Source organism: Gasterosteus aculeatus, chromosome 8 (assembly GCF_964276395.1).
Source record: "Gasterosteus aculeatus chromosome 8, fGasAcu3.hap1.1, whole genome shotgun sequence".
Taxonomy (NCBI): domain Eukaryota; kingdom Metazoa; phylum Chordata; class Actinopteri; order Perciformes; family Gasterosteidae; genus Gasterosteus; species Gasterosteus aculeatus.
Window position 1 is genome coordinate 11,043,116 of NC_135695.1, and position 21,615 is coordinate 11,064,730.

At 42.1% G+C, this 21,615-nt stretch overlaps 2 protein-coding genes across 8 annotated transcripts in view; one reads left to right on the top strand and one right to left on the bottom strand.

The window, feature by feature from the left end:
* The first annotated feature begins 2,472 nt into the window (after positions 1-2,472).
* On the top strand, positions 2,473-4,432 carry insl5a (insulin-like 5a). The gene is made up of 2 exons (XM_040183986.2): positions 2,473-2,771; positions 4,017-4,432. The coding sequence occupies exons 1-2, from the start codon at positions 2,600-2,602 to the stop codon at positions 4,154-4,156; spliced, it is 312 nt and encodes a 103-aa protein (XP_040039920.1). The 5' UTR covers positions 2,473-2,599; the 3' UTR covers positions 4,157-4,432.
* Positions 4,433-4,490: 58 nt separating this feature from the next.
* The window catches only part of sgip1a (SH3GL interacting endocytic adaptor 1a), a 42,365-nt gene continuing 25,240 nt past the window's right edge, over positions 4,491-21,615 (bottom strand). For 3 of the 7 annotated variants that reach the window (XM_078108160.1, XM_078108158.1, XM_078108157.1), the window contains 16 exons: positions 20,746-20,767; positions 20,563-20,647; positions 19,988-20,073; positions 18,907-18,987; positions 18,219-18,293; positions 17,319-18,065; positions 16,415-16,536; positions 16,052-16,205; positions 12,560-12,619; positions 11,421-11,532; positions 10,583-10,738; positions 9,573-9,708; positions 9,237-9,439; positions 8,902-8,966; positions 8,487-8,651; positions 4,491-7,923 (listed from right to left, as the gene is read on the bottom strand). In XM_078108160.1, coding sequence (XP_077964286.1) covers positions 7,901-7,923; positions 8,487-8,651; positions 8,902-8,966; positions 9,237-9,439; positions 9,573-9,708; positions 10,583-10,738; positions 11,421-11,532; positions 12,560-12,619; positions 16,052-16,205; positions 16,415-16,536; positions 17,319-18,065; positions 18,219-18,293; positions 18,907-18,987; positions 19,988-20,073; positions 20,563-20,647; positions 20,746-20,767 — 2,292 coding nt within the window. In that variant the 3' untranslated portion in view covers positions 4,491-7,900. Of the gene's footprint in view, positions 7,924-8,486; positions 8,652-8,901; positions 8,967-9,236; positions 9,440-9,572; positions 9,709-10,582; positions 10,739-11,420; positions 11,533-12,559; positions 12,620-15,030; positions 15,091-16,051; positions 16,206-16,414; positions 16,537-17,318; positions 18,066-18,218; positions 18,294-18,906; positions 18,988-19,987; positions 20,074-20,562; positions 20,685-20,745; positions 20,768-21,615 lie in introns of those variants that run through there. The other 4 variants (XM_078108159.1, XM_078108162.1, XM_078108161.1 and 1 more) reach the window with 4 other exon arrangements.

Genomic DNA, 21,615 nt, shown 5'->3' on the forward strand with positions numbered 1-21,615 from the left:
TTATATAGTGAACTCCAACTGTACATTAGCTCCACACTTCACTGAGAAGTTCTCTTGCCACCTGGCAACGGGCATCAGCAGTGTTTGCTTACAATGACTTGGTTTTTGCTCATATCCAGAAAATGAAAATCCTAAAACTCAATCCCAGTTCACTGCAAAATGGTCATTTCTGTATTCAGCATATAAAGCTGAGGCCTCAACGGATGTTTCTAGGTTAAAAGTGTGCTCCCATGAGTTCCAATGTAAATCAAATGTTAACAACTTACATTATCTTAGAGATGTCATCTTTTATATTTACTAGAGACAAACATCATCCTGGAAGGGGACAGTGATAAACTGATTAACCCAATCAGTTGACCGCAACTTTTTTGGAGAGTCCAGTATCGTAATTCACGTTGAGGTGAAAATAAATGGAGCAGTGCAAAATATAGACAAAGAAAAAAAGGAGACATTTGCCTCGGATTTTTATTGACTGTTCTATAGAAATAAGAAAAAGGCCTTTTCAATAGAAACAGTTTGCGGAAAATCAAACAGAATAGAGTGTGCAGTGTTTGGTAGAATAAATGAGTTTTTATTGAACGCTTTACTGTGCCGCAGTCTGTGTTAGTGCACTTTTTCTGGCTTTATAGCTCATTATGTCAGCAATTTGAAACCATTATTCCTTGGGTGAGTCAATGACACGAGGCAGTACGCTCACACTGCAAACAGAGTGTCCTTCTGGCTCAGGTGGGGAAAGGGCTCAGTCTACCGATACACTTACACGCAAACACACACAGGCCGGGTCCCTCACACAAACGCACACATACGCTGATGTGTTCCTGAGCCAATTGGGTTTGTGCCTGTTTCATTCAGTTATCCAGCGCATTTTGTTGTAAGATTTGTTTTTCAGAGACTGGATGTCTCCTGGAGATATGAACAATTCCAGTACAACAGATCCTATCTGCAAATTTGTCTGTTTGTATTACAGAAAGGTTATAGTAAACTGATTTTTAAAAGATCCTCTCTTTACATCACCTTTAAATCTTCACGTTGCAGTGTCACATCGATTCTTAAATTCCGTTTCGACATTATGGCCGAACACATGTTGTAATTAGATAACCACTAACAAGCTCCCACCATAACGCGGGGGAGTATTTTCTACTTCATTGCAGCTGTTGCTCAGTTTGCTTGAAACAAATTACGGTCGAGTCCATGAAACAGACACATAGTTGTACCTTTTTTTGTATTAACATACACTGTGCTCTCTTTGTGGTTTGCAGGGATAACACAACGAAGACGAGGAGCAAGAGCAGAATCACAAAGCCAGAAAGCATGTTAGCCACGCTAAGTGAATAAACCAATGTCTGCTGATACTGCATGATTAGCTCACCTGAAAAGAAGATCATAAGCATGTGTAGTCTGAATTTAAGGTACACTTATTGACTTGTACCATGATGGAAATGAAGCTCAGCACTTAGTGGACTTACAGTAAAGGTGAATGGACAGTGCTTGTTTATCACAACACGGCATCATTCACCCACTCGTGCACTGATGACGTTCACCCTGGAGTTGAGTGCCTTGCCCACGGACACGTCGGTATGGACATGGAACGACCCTGCTGTTCGATAAGCCACAGCCACATTAAGGAATATAAGAAGCTCACCGTTAATGTTAATGTAGTATGACACAATGTTCTGACTCAGTTGTAGCCTGAGGTTTCCTCTTAATGTCGACCTGAAACAAGGTGCTGAAAAGGGGCAAAACCAAGCAAACATATTTCAAAAGTCGTCAGGAAGGTTAGGTTCAGAACCAAGCAAATATTATTTGTGCAAAGAATTGTTAAATGTATTACTATTAATTTCCCCTTTTAGTGTTACTAGTTCTGTATAAGGTTTGGTCGCACTCTATTCAACAGCTTTTTTTGTTTTTATGAAAAGAGAAAAAAACAATCTTTTCACTTTTTTCTCAGTTTTCAATTTTCATATTGTGGTTTTCACAGAGGGATAATCACACATAATATATATAAGAAGATAACTTCATTGACATCCTGGGATGGGACCCGTGTCGTTAATGATCGTACCATCAGCACCATAATGACCTGCATAATGAGGCTGTCAACATTGACTCTTTACCGCTCAAACTGCTGTAAAGACAAAGACAACGGTGCCAGATTGCTGTGAACACACGAAACATCTGTTTGGGAATGACTTTTCATCACCTAATTAGCCGTGTGGTAACGTGGGGGTAAGTGCACTCCCAGCCTTAAATCACATCATCACAGAAGAGGCTGCACTCATCTCACGCAACAGTTAAATGAAGGTTGTAAAAGGCTGATAGTTGTCACTCTGTCTTTGATGGCAAAAAACGGTGATGTGGAAACGACCGGAAACATAAAATGATTGTGCGTGTGTGTGTGTGTATGTGAGATTGGGATGGGCTGGAGGGAGGAGGCAGAGGGATACTCGGCGATGATGAACTGAAAGGTGGACGCTATATAACACACGGAGATGCAAGCACCGGATCGAGAAAGAAGACTCAACGACAGCAGAGAAGATCACATAACCAACTGGAAACAGGACAGAAGTTTGTGGAACAAAGCGGATCGACAGAGGCATCCAGCATGCGCGCCCTGGTGCTGTTTCCCCTGCTGCTGTGTGCAGTGGCGAGTGTGGTCCAGGTGGGAGCGGAGGTGAAGGCGGTGAAGCTGTGCGGGCGAGAGTTCCTGAGGGCCGTCGTTTACACCTGCGGAGGATCCCGTTGGAGGAGATTCCCCGTCGAGTCAGACACGGATGGTGAGACAAATTCTGTTTTTATTGTCAAAGCAGCAGACACGAAGAAGAAGAGTCTAATCAAACATACCGAGCTTTCTTTTTCCTCAGGTGCAGGATGACACTTGTTACACGTCTGTACAAAAAGAGGGATAATACAGAATAACATATATATGTATTTTTTTTCTGAAGATGTAGCCTTATAGGTTATATATAAAGGCAATAGTTGACCATAAGAAAGTCAAAACAGGTGTTGATGGCTGTAATTATTCCTTTGATTCATATCTGCCATTAAAAGATGCCAAAATATGCGGTCCTCCCTCCAGTGGAAAAACGTATTCAGAATTCTATCTGAAGCTACGAGGATGCAACGGAGTTTGCCAAATCAAATAGATGTCTACCCAAGTTCTCTATTATCCCTCCAGCTCGACGAGGAAACACAAAGATAGAATTTCACACATAAAAGGCTGTCACCTGGAATACATTTGTGCACAAAGTACGTTAGAAGGCACCTTTTAATGGCCAAAATCATCAGGAAGAGTAATATTAACAAATATTTTTGTGTGTGTTTAAATATGTATCTTGAACTTGAACTTTTCTTTAAACTAGACGACGTAGGTTTACTACAAATTTGGACCTATAACTTATTGCTATTTATTTTCTATATTAAGTTGATGATTCTCTTCTTTTGACTCTAAAATAACTTAAAAATATGCTGAGTATCTTTTTTTTTTTTTTTTGATGAGTCCTTCACTGACTCAACATTTGAGTGCCAAGAACTTAAGGACAGACTACTTTTTTTTTTTTTTTCATGTTCGCAAAAGTGACCAACGGCAGTGATTCCTGTTGCACGTGCTGTACTGTTAATTCAGTGTCTGTAATGCAGTGGGTGTACAAGCAGACAGCTGCCCCGCGCACAGAGACTGGTCTGCGGTTTAAACATATTAGAGTTCAGGAGCCCACATATCAGGATTAAATACTCGGCCTCTCTCAGACAAACACGGTTATCAGTCGTGCTGATTAGAAAAGAGAAGAGTGACACTGGAGAAGACAAATAACACACTTAATCTGTGACTCATTTAGAGTTTCCTTATTCAATGGGAGCATGGACCTCAATTATATAAGATCCATATGAAAACAGTTGGTCCTTCTTTACTCCGCTGGAAACAATGGAGAGTTCTTGAAATGTAAATTTGCAGTGTAAAAGTGTTTATGAACCGGATTTAGAACAAGCGTTCCTTTAACTTTAGTTGCATTTTGTTGTTCCAGATTTGTCCACAGGGGATCAGAGCAGTTTGGAGAGTAGCGGCCCAGGCTCCCAGTTGACCAGACGAGATATTAACAACATACTGACCACAGTGTGCTGCCAGGTGGGCTGCAGGAAGAGCGACCTCGCCTTCCTCTGCTGAGGCCTCCATCTTCTTCTCTCCAAAATGACTTCTCTCTCTCTCAGATAAATCTCATTCAAAATGCTGATGGCTTGAAAACACACAATCGCTGTATTGTTATGTACAGTTGCTTTTAAAATTGATGTTTTGGCGAGTTGTTACTTTAGCTTGTGTTGTTTGTAGATGTGAACGTGTGGAACACATCTGTGGATCCGTCTCTGAACCCCGTGTGGATGATACATGCAGCCATAAAAACACGTTGTATTGTGATATGAATAAAGCTACATGGCACCAGTTCACCAGTCCCCGTAATGCATCAACCAGGTAAATAATACAAAGAACTGTGCAAACGTGGTTCCAGTTATAACTTTTATTGGATTTGGACAGAAGCAAACTAAGTGTCTCAGTTCATCTTAGCATTGTTATGTATTGTACAAACAGCTTGCACACATGTTTTGAGGTGAACGGGGACAGAACCAAAAAGCATTCTGGCTTATAGCACAACATAAACACACTCCCTACTCGCTTCTCAACATTAATACAGGTAACCGACACCCGGCACAACACGCCAATACAGTACTATCGATCGTCATGGATGCCCCAACGTTTACTCCATCATCTGCATGCAATGATGAATTACTGCCGGACAAATTCACCACAGAGATAAAGATCGGTAAAAGCGTTGCACCCGTACCCATCTTTTAACAGATGCAAAGGCGTGTTATTTGTGGTGTAGTATTTTAGAACAGATGGTGGTTTAGGGTTACCTGGGCCGCTGTAGATAATGCTGTAGTGACGGTTGCACCGATAGCTTCAAGTTTCACCAAGGTTACAGCTTCCTGTCAGGCAAGTCGATCCAGCCGCTCAACCGGATGGACTGAGATGACAGAACAAAGTGTTACCAGAATAATGCAGGAGCTGAAGGGCCCCAATCATGGTCACCTTGCGTTCATGGGTTGAAAGCAAAGTCAGAGAAAACCACAGTGCTCTTTTAGACTCGAGTCTGCAAAGGAACAAATCTGATCAAAAACAGGAGACTTCTGATCAATTCAAAAGCTCCATCTACTCTATCACTTAGAATAGTGTTGACATGTTGCGAATAGTCCTCTTGTTCTAAATTCAGCCTTAAATGCTTCTATGTGGGCTCTGAAAGGACCACGATTGGCTGCATTTAGCAGAATGCCGACATACAGTAAGTACAGTAGGGAGATCTTCGGCTACACGTCACACACACACACACACACACACACACACACTTTTTGTTCTTTGTGTTGAGTGTCAGAGCATTTAGGAAGTTCAACATCATCAGCACAGTGTTACACATTGAACAATATATTTTTTCATTTTTATCCGTTTAAAAAATATTCAGCTTATTCTTAACTGAGGACTGACTGTCCAGGGTACACGCACATAAAATACAAAAGAGAGAGAGAAAACAAAGCATTTTGGTCAACTTAACCTCGCTCCACAACCTCATTCAACTCATGTCATCTCACAGAGACCATTACAATTATGCAAAATAAAGCCATGGATTCAAGCGCAGGTTGGATGATGAGGGGGGCATTCATGATATAATCAGGGAGGTTAGGTTCCCCGAGGTGAAGGGAAACATTGAGGAATAACTGGACATTAGAATGTTGTATTAATACAAGCGTTTCTAATGAGCTTTGCAAAATAAAAAATAAAATGTGCTGGTCCCAGTAAAGAAATCCTGTTCCTGTACTGGTACCACAAATGTCATAACAGTTGATGAGAAAAATTGATTGCTTTTGTAATTATCTTTACCTTATTAAAAGGAAAAGGAAAAACTGTTTGGGAAATACGCTGATTCACTATCTTGCAGGGTAAAATGTAAAATGATAAACTGGAGTCCCAAGATGATTGGCTTAGCTTGGCATGAAGACCAGACACTGGGGGAAGCAGTTCTTCCCGCTTTGCCCAAAGGTTGTGCTAACAGCAGCGCTTTAAGCTTAATACGAACTTTTCTCCTCTGAAATGTTCAGCTGGAATAACGTAACATCACCTTAGTTTAGCACGTTAGCCGGTTGACCTTTGCAGACTAGCAATAAAGTACGCGGTACAGCCGAGTCATAGTCCAGAATACATTTGGGGTGATGGCGGTGCTGTAGGAACAGTGCGGTGACCGCCAAAGTCGGAAAAGAATGTGGCATCTTGATACACCCCCCCCCCCCCCCCAAAAAAAACAGGCTAGCTGTTTCCAGTGTTTATGCCAAGGTAACCAAACCCTGGCTGCAACCTCATGTCGAACAGGCAAATATGAGTGGCGTTAACTCGTGAAAAAAGAAAACTAATAATCCCCACAGTGTCCAACTGTCTCTTTAAAGTGAGACCCTTGACCATGGTGTAACGAACTCTACATTAACACTGCTTTCACAAAGCATAAGCACAACATCCTGGAAGATATTTACCTTTCTCTTTAAATTACCTCCCTCACCCATATATATATCTGGAATCTTCGGTTGCACTCGAGTTAAAAAAAATTATATCTGAAATGAATTCAAAAATTATACCTTTTACTGTACACAGGTTACCCAACTACACCAATAACAAAAAAAGATTTCCAATATTTATACCTTTAGGGGTTCTGAGATGTGTGATACCATTCAAATTCTATTCGTACACAGAATCACGTTTTATACAACAAATCATTGTCATCAATAAATAAAAATAGAATGCTGTGATGTACTCTGGAGTCTATCACTGCTGTCCTGGGAACAACAGAAAGGCTATCGGACAATACGAGGAAAACACCAAACGCCCTTTAAGATATATATTATTGATTTAAAATGACACTTTGTACACTAATTTTTGTTCTGACAGAAAACCGATGATCTTATTCTTCAACCAGTAAATTGATTCATCATTGCAGCTGCCTAACAAGGTAAAAATCTCTGCATGCTTGGGTATTCCAGAGGAATAAAATAACAGTTTGATTGACTGATCAGTGCATTTAAATTAAAAAGGATGCGATCCAAGGTCGTGTGACCCTGTAGTACCGGCAGGTGATGCATAATGATGTGTTTCAAGCACAAACAGGAAACACCATTTTCCTTTTAACCAACTGGAGCAACGTGGGTCGATATGCATGAGTAAATGAACTTACTTTATGGCAGAAGACGCGCAGTAGGCCAACGTCAGTGTCTCAGAATGTGAACTCTGCTAATGAACGTGTAGGGCATATCATCTAGTATCCTACGCCTTGCTTCAACTTAAACTACTTTTAAGTACTTTTTTTATCAACTTTGGGAAGTCGGACTTTGTGTCAGAGGTTGAGGTGAGTGTCTGACCACAAAGATGTTGGTTAGGGGGGAAATGGTTTTTTTTTACAGAAAAATCTTCCTGGACTCTTGGCAACAAGCAGCCTGTCACCCGGACTTCAAAATCTGGCCCAGATCTGTCCGTCTTATGTCAGGCAGCTGCAGTGAAAACTTTAAAACAACACCAGCACACATTGAGCGGAGGAGGATTGGGACAGAGGCACAGACTTCAGAGGGGGGGAATAACCCAGGTGTCTAACTTCAGCAATACAGATGTTATGAAATTAATACAAATACCATCATTACATGACCTAGAACAGTTTCCACGACGCTATATGCAAGTTATACAATACTGCTGGCGAGGCTGCGGACCCGTCATGAGGGTTCAGGAAAGGTTGAACGGTTAATGGAAAGTCTACTGCCAGGGTGTCCTCTGTGTCAACTCCAGTCCAGTGATTTTGTACAGTGCTGTTTTCAGTAGTATGGGTTAGTTGTCGGCCAGGTATTTTCCTGAAAAGCATCAAAAAAAAAATGTTTAGGTGTCATGTTTCAGTTAATTAACAGATCTGTTGTTAGTTCAGTCACACACGGCATGATTACATATCAATCAAAGTCCTGACAATGAAACTAATATAGAAAAGTGGGTCAGAACAGAATCAGAAAAATCTTTTTGTGCTACACTGACCATAGGACACGTAAACAGTTTATTTTATTTATTTCCATTGTCAACCCGCAGTTTTACAGCAACAAATCTGTAATTTAATGCAGCAGTTGGCTGAATTCCAATAAAATGGCCACTTAGAAAGTGTGCTGAGCAGCCCGACAGAACCTAAATCCGAATAGTAGACAATACACACATTTTAGACAAGTGTTAACAATAAATAAAAATAAAAAAACTAACTAGGCTAATCTTCAGGCTGTGTTCGATAAACAATGTTTGACAACACACAATGATGATGATGGTCGGTAATTCATTACTGGGATTTAGAAAGGGTTTAAACTGGTGATTAAGCAGAGTGTGACGTTGATAAATAGTGGATAAATCCACAGGTTGTTTCTGCTGCTGAACTGACCTGCGGCAAACCTCTTCTTGATGAGAGAGAAGCGGTATCCTGGCCCCGCCAGTTCAACGTCGCAGCCCGACAGGGTGCTGCCCTCGCTGGTGAACTGCAGCGCGAGGGCAGCCGGCTTACTGGGGCCTTCGGTCAGCTGGAAGCGTGCTAACAACGACCCCACGCCTGAGGGAAGATGATGACTTTAGAGAGAGGATTTCAGGTTGAACAATGATCTAATTCTCACTATTTATACAGTGAAAGGCACAAGGGAATTAAGTTTAAAGTGTAAAAAGCATTTGAAACACGTGTTGGTTCTGGCTTAATAGACCCATAGACACGTGCCGTTTCCTAAATATCACTAATATCCCTAAACTTTATATATACTTATAAATATACTATATATACTTATATAAACGTATTATTCTGTACGTACCTCCGTTTTCAGATTTCTGTGAGATATCAGGAATTTTCCATAGAATGCGTTGCTGCTCAGCATTCCTGTCAATATACACAAGAGGACGTATGAACACATTCAGAAAGCTACTTAGACCATGTGACTAAATGAGAGAAAGTCAAAGCGTATTTAAATCAAAACCTCTGCAGATACTACATACCAATATAAACAGTAAAATATACGAAACAATGTAGAGACCCTATCATGCATGCGGCGTCTATAAATAATAATATATCTCTAACATACCACCAGGTATTACACACTATATACGGTCTAGTAACTTAAACACCACTATAACAAAGATTAGACCGTACCATGCAGCAGGAGGTAAAACAGCCTGTAGTTTTGAAACCCCTCCGTTGACCGGGACGAGGAACTGGACGTTGTTGAGGGCCATCGGTGTCGTCATGGCCTTCCCGTTGTATTTGTAGTCTATCCTCAGGTCAGTGCTGGTGGGCTCACATCTCCAGCTCACCGCTAGATTCAAAGGAATCGACTGATGCCCCTCCGTTGACACCTAAAACGTGGTTTTACGTGGTTGAGGGATTGTGACATCGGTTCAAGTTGCTCCCATCTATTTAAGCCCCCTCCTCCCCTCATGTTTGTCAAAGCAGCGGTGTATCTCTTTGTCAAGCTATACTAGCGCTGACCTGATACTTGAGCATGTCCACGTTGTAGTAGGTCGCCTGAGGCTTCTGCTCTGACACCTTCTTCAAATGGGATATCAGGTTTGGCATGTTCACCCAGAAGTCCTTGGCGTCTGCCTTGGCTTGCGTGGTGGTGTCGCTAGTGGAAAAGCAAGATAGTATTATGACATTTGTATGTGATATTTTGTAAAATCAAAGTACAGCACCCAGCGTCTTGGTTTTAAAAAAAAAAATGTTTGACCAGGAAAAAAAAACTTATTTTGCCAATAATGACTTGAGTTTTACAAGCTTTGGTAAGCATTTCCATTTCACAGTGAGCCACTAGAGGTCGGTCTTTACACTGATTTTGAGAATTTGAACTATGCGGGGTTTGAGAAAAGCATTTTATAAAAGACTCCTGGCCGGAGTTGTTTTTTTTAAAAGAAACATATTCTGATTTCATTTAGTCATTAATCATACACAGTCCTTTTGACACTGTTAGTTTTTGGTGAAATATGTGTAGTTTCACTTTGTTTTCCAGCAACTTTGTGCATTTTAAACATTGTACCCTTTAATGTTTCTTTTTGATCGTGTTAATCATCATGTTAATGAGATCATGCCGTATATTATTCATTTCATATTGATACAACACATGACATACTGGAAGTGTGATAAAAAGGATTTGTTGTGCATAAAAAAATATATTCAAATGTTATTTGATGAGTCACACAAAATGTTGATTAAGAGTGGTCATTAACTAATATGTACACAAGAGGGTGATTATTGTGATAGCTCTATGAAACATGCGATTTTGGTAATATTATATGCACAATAAGTGCTTCATTTGGATTTACTGAAGTTTAGTAGATTATTAACGCTCATTAAAGTTTAAAATTACAATGGACACAATTCAGCCTTCTTGAACTACACATGTAGTAAGATCATTTTTTCACTGCTTCACTGCCTCCGGTGAAAAGAGTTGTGTGTTTGTTTGTTTTGAGAGTGAGGTGGTGAGTTGACAGTGGGGTCATTACCAGCACAGCAGCTGGGGGTTAGGCAGCACATGCTCCAGTCGGCTGTAGTTGGTTATGCTGAAAGTTAGCACGGCGGGGGACGGGTTATTGGCAAAGTGCCGCGTGATGCCCGCTGGAAACGACAAAACCATCTCACCTATGACCTTCACAACACACCTGAGGGGAAGACAACACGTGTGTTAGAGACTCAGAAACTCTGCAGTGCACATTGGACTGGAGGAAAAGGCTTCAGGCCAACGTTAGTTTCACATAAATGTAATATTGTTAACATTACAGCATTTATATTTGCAATGCTTTGTGATCGACGTGCCGCTACAGTAAAGAGATGCAAGTCACACTGTTTATAATCATTTGAGTGAAGGAATATGTCAGTCAGTGCAGCTGCACTGGTTGCTGCTGACATAAAAAAAAAAACCTGCGTGTATTAGCGTGTTTAGGGTGATGTAATACACATGCAAAATAGTCAAATAAAGAATAGGACCAATAAAATCATTGTAAATAAAAATAATTATACTTCATACAGTGTTAAGCCTGTTGGTGAATAACGTGAATATGTAAACAGTTAACAGCTTAATAACATTGACTGCACCATCATATTGGTCATTCGAAAAGAGTTTACCCTACAGTTACAGATGCTTTATAAGAGAAGTTAGAATTCCATCAATGTGTTATATAAACAATGAATTAAATGTTAATTAAGAAGAGGATTCACTAAAGTATTACTAACTCCAGCACTATCCTTGAAACACTTCTGAATAAGCTGAATTCATCAGTCACAGTCGTACCTTCATAAGCAATCAGAACATGTTGTGAATATGTGGAGAGTTTGTTGACCTACTTGCTCGGGTCAGCTCCTTTAAAGAAGGCGTTGACCGTCTCTGTAAAGGCGGCTGCCACAGGAAGAGTGTCCTGAGCCCCCATGGTGAGAGGACTGGGCCCTCTGGAGCAGCCTGAAGGCAGCACGCACACGCACACGCACACACACACACACACACACACACACACACACACACACACACACACACACACACACACACACACACACACACACACACACACACACACACACACACACACACACACACACGCACGCATTAAATAGTCTCAAACTGGCAAGACACACGCTCAACTGTTCCAAACAGCCAATGAGCTCAATTCTTTGCTATCTTTTATGGTTGTTCTGACAAAAGTCGGGGCTGCATGAAACATCAATATTTAATAGCCAACCAGGTACACAATACGACAACTGAAGCCGAGTGTAAGAATAGATACAAATCTCACCTCCCAAACCAGGACACCTTCTCTCTACTCTAAGTAGTGTGTGGATGGAATGAGAACGGCACACAGTGGAATGAAAATTAAACTTTAAAAACTATTTAAAATGAAAACAATAATTGTGTTAGTATGGTGGCACAAGGTTCAGGTTATTGGCGAGGAGGAGAGCTAGTTCTCTGTTCTTTGACTGTGACGAATTAAACACATTTAGACATCGCTTCAAACAAAACCCTTGTTTATGATGTTACACTTTGACTTTTAATTGACTAAGCAGAGGTACAGGACAGGGAAGAGAAAGAAGCAGACGTAGAGAGAAACAAAGATGTGCGTGCTTATTTCACACATGCTGTCAAAGCTGAATTATTCAGACAGGATCAAAGAGATTCAAAGATCAAACCAAAAGTAACGACAGAGAGATCAGTCAAGTACAGGAAGAAGGAGGATTCCTCGGGGAATAGAAGGCGGTCAACGCAGATGAAATGAGAAGGAACAATGTCAGGGAGAAAAGGCAGAGGAAGATATGACAAGGAGGGGGGAGTGTTGGAGGGAGGGGGGGCTCAGCCAGGAGTTAGCATGGCGTGGGTTAGGCTGAGGGAGGGATTGAAGAGGAGGGAAAAGTTTAGGGGAGGGGGCGCGAAGCTTGCACAAATGAGCCTCAAAAGAGTGTGTGTGCACGCTACCCCTGGTGCAGAGAAAACTTACCTTCAAAGGTTAAATAAAACTTCCCTCTGTCAAACCATACAAGGGATGGCTGGTCATTCTCTGTGTGGGATTGAGGGGTGGAGGAACGAAGGGAGGGAGGGGGGGTCCGGGGAAAAGGTGGACGAGGTGGGGTGGGGAGGAGGGATGAAAGGGAGGGCAGTGGGTGAGGAGGGAGAGAAGGACAGTAGCGTGAGTCTCGCATGGCAGGTCTATCACACGTCACAGTGGGGTGAAACGTGGAGGTGGGGGCCGGGGGCCGAAAGAGGGACAAGCCGAGACAGGAGGCTCAGAGGATGTTTTTTTTCGCGGGTGCTTACGTGCATGAGGAAAGACGGGAGTCTGTTGTCGTGAAGGCTAGGTGTGTGTGTGTGTGGGTGTCTGCTCGATGCTCGCTATTACAAACTACATGTACAATAAACACAAGGGTTTTTCCGCTGAAAGAGGCCGAAGACACAATTTTATCTTCTCCATTATGCAACATAACAAAATGGTAATGCTATTTACATACTTTAATACTTTTAAAATATAAAACAAAGCAGGCCTTTGAGTATACAGACCCCCTGCAGGGGTCAGCCATGACACGTGAGCTGGGGAGGAGGGGCTGGATCCCCCGGGGAACATGAGACCATGAAGAAGACTGTGCGACAACAACTAAGCACTTTCAGAAAGTCACGGTTAACTTTAAATCGCAAAGATATTTCCCTAATATCCAGCAAAAGCTGGACATGTATATTAATAACAACAACAACAACTTGATAGAACAAAACCTTTTTTTTTTCTTAATAACCTTAAATGATTCTTTTTTTATATGTAAAAAAAACTAGATTTGTTAAATTAAGCCTCTCGGGCTTCGAGTCATAATACATCTTTGAAAAATGTATCACGCCCAACTTAATCTGATTAAGCCATGCCTATTACTTCAACTGAGCAATGTTGGAAAAAGGTTCAGATAAGATTATTATTACCCAGAAAGTCAAAATGAAAAGACATAGTTTCCACCTCCTTTTTCCTAGTGAGGACATCAAAGTGCTACCAGAGATGCAGGTGCAAGAGCAAGCACTACTACGTGTGGCCATATTTCCTAAATGACAAAGAACAAATAAAAATTCAAGCAAAAGAGAAAATATATACATATGCTTTTTAAATGTTTAATTTGTTTAAACAGCAGCTTGTTCTCGTCCATATATTCTGTGTGATGTCCCGGCATTGAAGGTGTGTTGAGTGAATGGACTAACAGAGTTGAACGCACCGTGAAGAGAACAAAAGGGCAGTTGTTCAGATGCAGAGGGCGGGGTTAGGCAGGTTGTCATTTTCTCCGGCTAGAGAGTGCATGAGTGAGAGGTGTGCGCCGGGTGGGGGGAAGGAGGGGGTCAACTATAGGAGCAGTCAGAAGCTTTGGGGCCAGGTGGAGATCGGTGGAACTCGAGGCTGTGCCGTGCCACTCCAGTGGCACAGAGAGGGCGGCATGAATACCAAACAGCTGCCGCTTGTCTAATTCAGGCCAATTCTCATGCCAGACTTCAAACAAATCTGTGAGCAGTAGCTCTGAGTCTGACAGTATGCGTGAGAGTGTGCGTTTGAGAGAGTGTGTGTGTGTGTGTGTGTGCGCATGCGAGAGAGTATGACTAACAATATGGATCTCAAGGGCCCACAGATAAGGAGCTCTTCAGGCACGCTCATTGAAGCCGCAAACACACTCTGGTGGTGCAGGCTGAGAGTCAGGGTATCTGGGAGGAAATGCACTGCACTCTACACACAAACACAATATATGTTTCAGAGAAAAGGGACGCATGGTTTTCATGGTGACATGGCGAAACAGCCACTGGTGCACAGTCATAAAACAGAGAAAAGTCTGATGAGCAGGCAGATGGGCAAAGGGGAGGACACTATTTTATAGAAAAACAAATGACAACATGTTGTGCAATAGATGCAGCTTTGCTTTTTGTGTCACCACTGCTTTTGCAGATTTTGTCTGCGGGTAACAAAAGAGGTTTGAGAGCGACTGAAAGAGAGATGCTAGTCATGTCTAGAAAATACCTGGCAAATATGTGGAAAGATAAGCGATGGCAAAAGGGAAAACGGTGAAGAAAAATTACCGCTTTAATGAATAATGAATTTGAAAAGAATAAAATGAATGCCTTCCTGCTCTGCAAGCAAAACCTGATGCAGACTTGTGAAATCAGTAGCGATTAGGAAAATGATAAGAGATTTTTTAACACGTCTCATAACTTCAGATGTATAAAAGGTGAAAAGATTAATGGAACTGAAACATAATTTGGGGGGAAAAAGTACGTGTGTCTCCCTGAACACTTGGACTGACTGAAGCACGAAAATACTGAGTGTGGGTGGGAGGTGGTCCCATCCATGTTAAGTGCACTATGTGTGCACTATGTGTAAACATATGGAACAGATAAAACACTGAGACAGTCCTTCCCAACCCCTTCCTCTCTCTGAGGAGATCTTTACTATACCTGCAAACGAATCAAAGTGTCTCTCAAAGGTGGGCAGTTTGTCTACATAAGCATCGTCTTCTGACAAGCCAAAAGGACAAATAAAGAGACAAACAAACAGCAAAACAGAAAAGCAGAAAGAAAATCAAGCCAAGGAAAAATCAATCATAAGTAAAATTATGAAAAGAACTGGACTTAAAACAAGTTTAAAAAAAAGGGACGCATCTTAAAACAAAAACGATGAAAAAGATGAAAATGTCCAAATAAAAAGCACTGAAGCTGAAGTAGCGGCAGATTTTAGGTTTCATTGACCTTTTAACACTGTTCCACCAACATAACTGTGATAAATAAATGATGTATACATTTCGGGCAGTATTTATATTAAGGTCTCACAGTAAGGAAGCCGTTTACATGTTTGTCTCTGTAATCAGTTTAAAAAAAACAAACCTCCAACCAAGAACTATTTTTATTTTGATATTGTTTAACTGCTGCCTGAAGAGTCTTTTCTTAAATCTACTATGACTCGTTACAGTCTACTGAGATTGGCGATTATCCATCCTCATAATACTGCACCACAAGTGTATAAATGGTTCTCGTGTATTCATTTAAAAAAGGTTTTGTTTGTTTGAGTACAGTTATAAATGTGTGTCGAATGGTCTGACTAGACAATGTTTATGAGAAGGATTGCAATTCCTTGTATTCAAATTATCTTTAGGAGTTATTCACTCGTATTTCAAATGAATAGAAAACAGGATGCAAATGATTGCAATGTTTTACAGAATCAATCTGCAGATATAAGCTGCTGAAATGGATGGGTTTAATAATTAACGTTGGTGCTGTATTACTGACTTCATTCAGTAAATAATCATTTCCAACAAACTGTCACTGTTTCCACAAAAAGTAAATACAGACAAAGCCGCATGAGTCATTCAAACATAAATCGAAGAGTGCAAGGAAGGACGGGGCCAGTGCATAAAATCATTAATGAACTTTTAATATTCGACAGGCTGCCCAGCTCAATGACAGTTGAGGGATCACACACCTGACACGGACACGGAGAGCTCTTTATTGACGGTGGGCGTAGTAGCGGCACTCAAGGAGTTGGTGGAGGAGATGGAAGAGGTGCTCTCGGCCCGCGCCAACGGGGCGACGGGAGGGGGGCTGGCGGAGTGGACCGGCGGGCTGAACGGACGATTCTGAACACAATAAAATAAAGTTAGACAAATAATTAATTCAAACAATTAGATTAAGCTCTGATTGTTCGAACTCTCCCACCTGGAAACTGACCACAACTTGTTGCAACAGTCAAACAGTTCAATATTGGTAAATCAGCACCAAATAGTTGGCAAAATACCACAACACAAACATCTGAATAAGTAGTGAAACTATAAAATGTAACACTAACTGCATCTCCTACGGCTGGTTTGCCTGGAGGAAGTTTGGGCCGTGAAGGGGGGCGAGGGGGAGGCGGTGGTGGGGTCGGGTTGACTGAAGAAGGAGTGGCGGGTCGCACCGGCGAGGAGGAACCTGCAGAACAGAAAAGTAACAGATATGGATTACATAATAATAATAATAATAATTTATTAAAAGACGCTCACAGTCTCACTCACAAAGCATATTTTCAATATTGTTAGGGAAACAATGCAAATGTAGAACATTTTATTTCGCTGTAAACAGATGCACACCTTTTTAAAGGATTAAGAACAACCTCCTGTTTTAACTTCCTTGAGTATCTGTTGAAACTGACAAATAGGATTTTTCCTAAAACTGCAAACATCAAAATAATCTAAAAAACATCAGTGTCTTGTTACATTCTGTGCAGCTATTTGTGACACACTCTTTCTTTTGTGAACTACTAGACTGCTATTAGACACTGCCATGATAGTGATACTACGGATCGGTGTACCTAAAAGGCCACTTCAGTTTTGGAGTGTTTTATTTTGAATTATTATTATATTATTATAATTATTTTTTTAAATATGGTTTATGTTTTATGATGATTTTCTTTTTTTTAACTTCTTAATTGACTTATGTTTGTTTGGATTGATGGCTCACACAATTATTTCAATACAAATGTACGTAGATTTGCGATTCACTGTGTGTTTAAACATGGTGCCATAGTGGTGAAAAATCCAGCCTCAACTGCTGTCAATCCCGTCACAGCTGTTTATTTGTATGGATCACCTAGCTGGTGTCTCTTTCTTGGCTTTCAGAATTCCATTTGTGTTCAAGTGAGAGTCAATCCAAGCTCTAAAAAAGCCTTCCCTCTATAGATTATATTATAGTTAGAGTCATGAACTACTGCTCACCACTATTTGAGCCACCTGCTCCAGATGTGGGACCTGGTGACGACACCACCGCCCGATATGTGGGGGGAGGAGGTGGAGGAGGTGTACTATGGCTCCCCTGGTTGGCCTCGCTGGACAAGGGCACAGTTTCATCCTCTTTGGTTGCGGTGAAGTCTGTGTTCTTGGGCTGCTCCTCCTTAGACGGCATCCGAGGCGGAGGGGTGGAGCATGTTGATGGTCCATCGGTAGGAGGGGTGCTTGCTTTCGGAGCAGGGCCTACTAGGACGCTGGAGGAGGAGTCAATTGGAGGGGGGGAAGAAGCGGGAGGAGATGCAAGTTCTTTTGGAAGTGCGCAGGGAGGAGAAGTGGCAAGTGAGAGAGGGCTTTGGACCTCTGGGGTAAGAGGATATGAAGGGGCGGGAGGGGCAGTGGGCTCCTCTGAGGATGACGGGGAGGCTGGGAGAGTAGGCAGAGGTTCTTCCTTTGGGGGAGGTGATTCAAGGAGAGGTGGTGCATGGTCTTCTGAAGGAGGGGGTGATGTAGGTAAGGGTGGGGCAGGAGATTGAGGTGGAGGCGGGGAGGCTGGTAGGGCAGGCGCTGGTTCCTCTGGTAGTTGTGGCCGCTTGGAAGATTCGGCACTGAAGCAGACCCATGTGTCACCAGTCTCCTCGCCAGCAGGGGGAGGCTCTTCTGGTCCAAAAATGTTATCCAAGTCAGCGATTGAGGGCTTCCTGGTGGAACTGTCAGCTTCTGTTAACTCCTCTGAAACTAAGACAGTTTGAAGAGATGCTCAGTAAGTTCACACACACGCACAACGGGAAGAATGGCAGGCAGAGCCAGAAAGTTGGAGATAAACGCGCTGTTGAGATTAAATTGAGGTTTTTACCCCGAGGTGATGGTGTAATATACAAGAACTCTTACCAGCGCCATCTGCAGGCGGAGAGCCAGTCGATGGGGGGGAAGTTGGGACATTCTTGGGGGGAAGTGGAGGTGGAGCTGCAATAAAATGATAAGTGAATGAACATCCACAATCTTTTTCATCAGGTTCGCACGTACAGATTCCTGTTGAAGACATTTGTCACGGCAATACAATGGCATACAATGCTGATTTTTGCAAATAATTCTTATTTCATAGATTAGCACTGCACTCACCTTTAGCAACAAAAGCAAAAAGCAAAAAACAAGTTTGGATCAAAACATGAGGTTTTACCACACCTGCGAAACCCAACAACAAGAATTTGAGGAGAAGGGATCTTCCCACAAATCCTCAACCATGCGACAAAGCACATTCAGTCTCCAGATGCAAGGAGGAGGTGAGAGAGAATGGATCAGTGCAGAATGGCAGACAGGGACTGAACTCCCCCATAATAAACTACAACCAACATTAGAAACTATTTGCGGTGTGAAATGGCTGATGACATGAAAGTTTGTAATAAAAAGCAGATTGTTATCGCCACACAGTGTTTGATCAGGTCAGGTGGTTCGATGATGATGATGATGATGATGATGATGATGATGAGGTTCATGCGGGGAGCTGATGCATCTGTGCAGTCATTCCGAGGGCAAGAAGAGGCGCGGAAAAAAATGCCCCGAAATGATGAAAACTTACTTCCTGTGGGGAAGGATCTTGTCAAAGAGGATTCAGGCTCTGACAGAGGAGCCCCCCAAGGATCAGACTCAGAGAGACCCACTGTGTTCAGGAGGGGACAGAACAGGTCAGGTCAGGTGAATTAAAGCCTATTTATCCGGTACAAGTTTATTCGGTAAACACCTTCAGTGCAGGCGAGTTGTAAATGCTCCCTTCAAAAGCACATCCTTCAAAATGACCCAATAGTGGACTCAACATCTCTCTAAAACCCATTTCAAGAACAACTGAACTTCATAAGATTTATTAACAACCTAATAAACTGGTCAATGATAAAACATCTCTAGTACAAATGACTGGACAGAAACATTGAAATCCCCATGAGGTACCGTCTGTCTCCATTAAAAACTGATCATACTTTCCGTGAAGATAGGATTTATTGCAGGGCTATTGTCTGAGACCGTATTAGTTTTAGCAAGCTGTAACAACTTAAAACTGTGCATAAAATTACATACACCATGACTAGAGATTTCCTCTATTTTACACTGCCCTGCTGTTGATGATCGGAAGATAAAACCAGAATAAGTAGGAAAGCTCAACGTCCCACATAGAGCTGTCTTTATTCCTCTGAATGGATGTACAAAGGGAATTTGTGTGAGTTATGCCTGACATGGTAGTTGCGTAACAGAAGGGAGCTCTCCAGCAGCCTGCACCACTAAATCCTTCTGGATTGGCTCACAGCTGGTGAGAGCACAGTCTGCATATCAACAAGCTGCAGAGTGCACATGATCAATTTTAACTTTGACCTTAGCAAATACAGTTGGAGTGAATCCACAACTGGACAGCAAGCCAGAGGGAACACAACTGATTTGAGAGAAATAGGTGAGAGGGAGGGACGAGAAAAGAGATAGAGGGCAGCTTCTTTGACAGCCAAGCAGGGCTTTGCTGGCAGCCTTAAAAGAACAGTAAGTGTTTATTTAGAAAGCCCTTTCATTCTGTTGCTACAGAGAAAAAACAACTGTTAACACAAACATATTGTCATAGAACCACTAAGTCCTACACAGAGACGCGTGGAGAGGGACAAAAGCACAGAGAGGAGGGTTACCTTCAGTCTTCGGTTCTCCAAAGGCTGTTTCCAGTGGAGGCCCAAATAAGTCTGTGCGGTCTTCAGAGGCTGCCGTTTTTTGGGTGCTGCAACAGCCGAAAAGGTAAATATAGTTGAAGGGGTTGTGTGACAAAACAGCTACAGGGAACATAATATAGGAGGTATAGATTATATCATCCTGTCATCACGTGTATAGATTATGTGCGGAGATGATGGAATCTTTGCCTACTTTTGCTATGTTTATTGAGGGTGAGAGAGGGTGATTGCATTGTGAAGCTGTGGAGAACGATATCTACCTGACTAGGATGCATCTGTACCATGTCTCATGGTAATGGACAAACAGAAAGACAGTTTGAACCTAACTAATAACTGCATAAAGTGTCCGTAGATCGACGAGACTCAAATGCCAGGCCCATCCGACCACGACAGAATATGTCACGGCTCGATGGATCTAATGTGCAGTATATGCAGCACAATGAGATGAGCCAGGGATTCAGCAGTGACACGTGCCGTATGATACACATAACACCGTAACATTAAGCCTGTCCCTTGCCAGGGAACAGTGAGGTGCATACCCGGGGGGTTGTAGTGCTGGAGCTGATGTGGGGGCCACTATGGGTAAAGTAGGCACAACACGTCTCGGCCTGACAATCTCCTCACCTGGAAGCATAATTCCATCATTTTAGCTTGTGTGACCCTTGCATTAAATTCAATTCACAATTATTAAAAACAGAACCTGGCCCAAGAATAATACTCACTGGAAGGGTTCCTTTTCAAACCCTGCAACAGGACAACATGACATAAAAAAATGTAAAAACAGAGTCACTAACAACTAAAATATTACATCAATTATAGCAACATTTGTCTATGTAACAAGTCCTGCAGAGGCCCTTTATATAAAAACAGGTGCAAACATATTAAACCGTAGCGTATAGTATGGCAGTCCAAGATAATCCACCATTTATTTTATGGTTCAAACAGAACACTGATGTAGGCTGCACGGTAGTGAAGGTCAGGGGGACAAACTTCAGCCTCAGTTTGAGTTCATCTGAGGGGACTCGTGGAACAGCCTGCCCAGCTACGAGCTACATCAGAGAAGGCGTTACGAAAACACACAAACACTGCAGTACAGAATAGGGTTCTGTTACAGGAAGAAGTTTGCCTTTAGACAGAAGAGACGTAAGAGCATATGAGGAGAGAGAGGGAACGGGTCACAGGCTGCACACCGTATGGATATACATCGTTAAGGATACAGTTAATGTTAAGGGGACTCCAATAAGTTAATAAAAGGTCCATATCAGTAATATCGCTAGTGTCACTTAAGATAATTCCCACTGCTGCCTGCATTGACATTACAGTGCAGTGAGCAGTGGTTTGAAGTATCAAAGCTGAAAAAAGAAGAAGAAAAAGTATTGCCATGGTTTCAAAACGTGCTTTTGAAGTCTTAAGAAGCCAGCTCTGGTATACGTTCTGATGTTGAAGAGACACCAGCCCCATAGTGTTGCCTCTGACACCCATTTCTGTGCAAGCATATGTATGAATTCACCATAGGATGGACACATGAGGCCAAGAAAGGAGAGGAGAGAGAGAGGGTAAGAGAGGGGAGGATACGCTATCAGTTAAGAGGA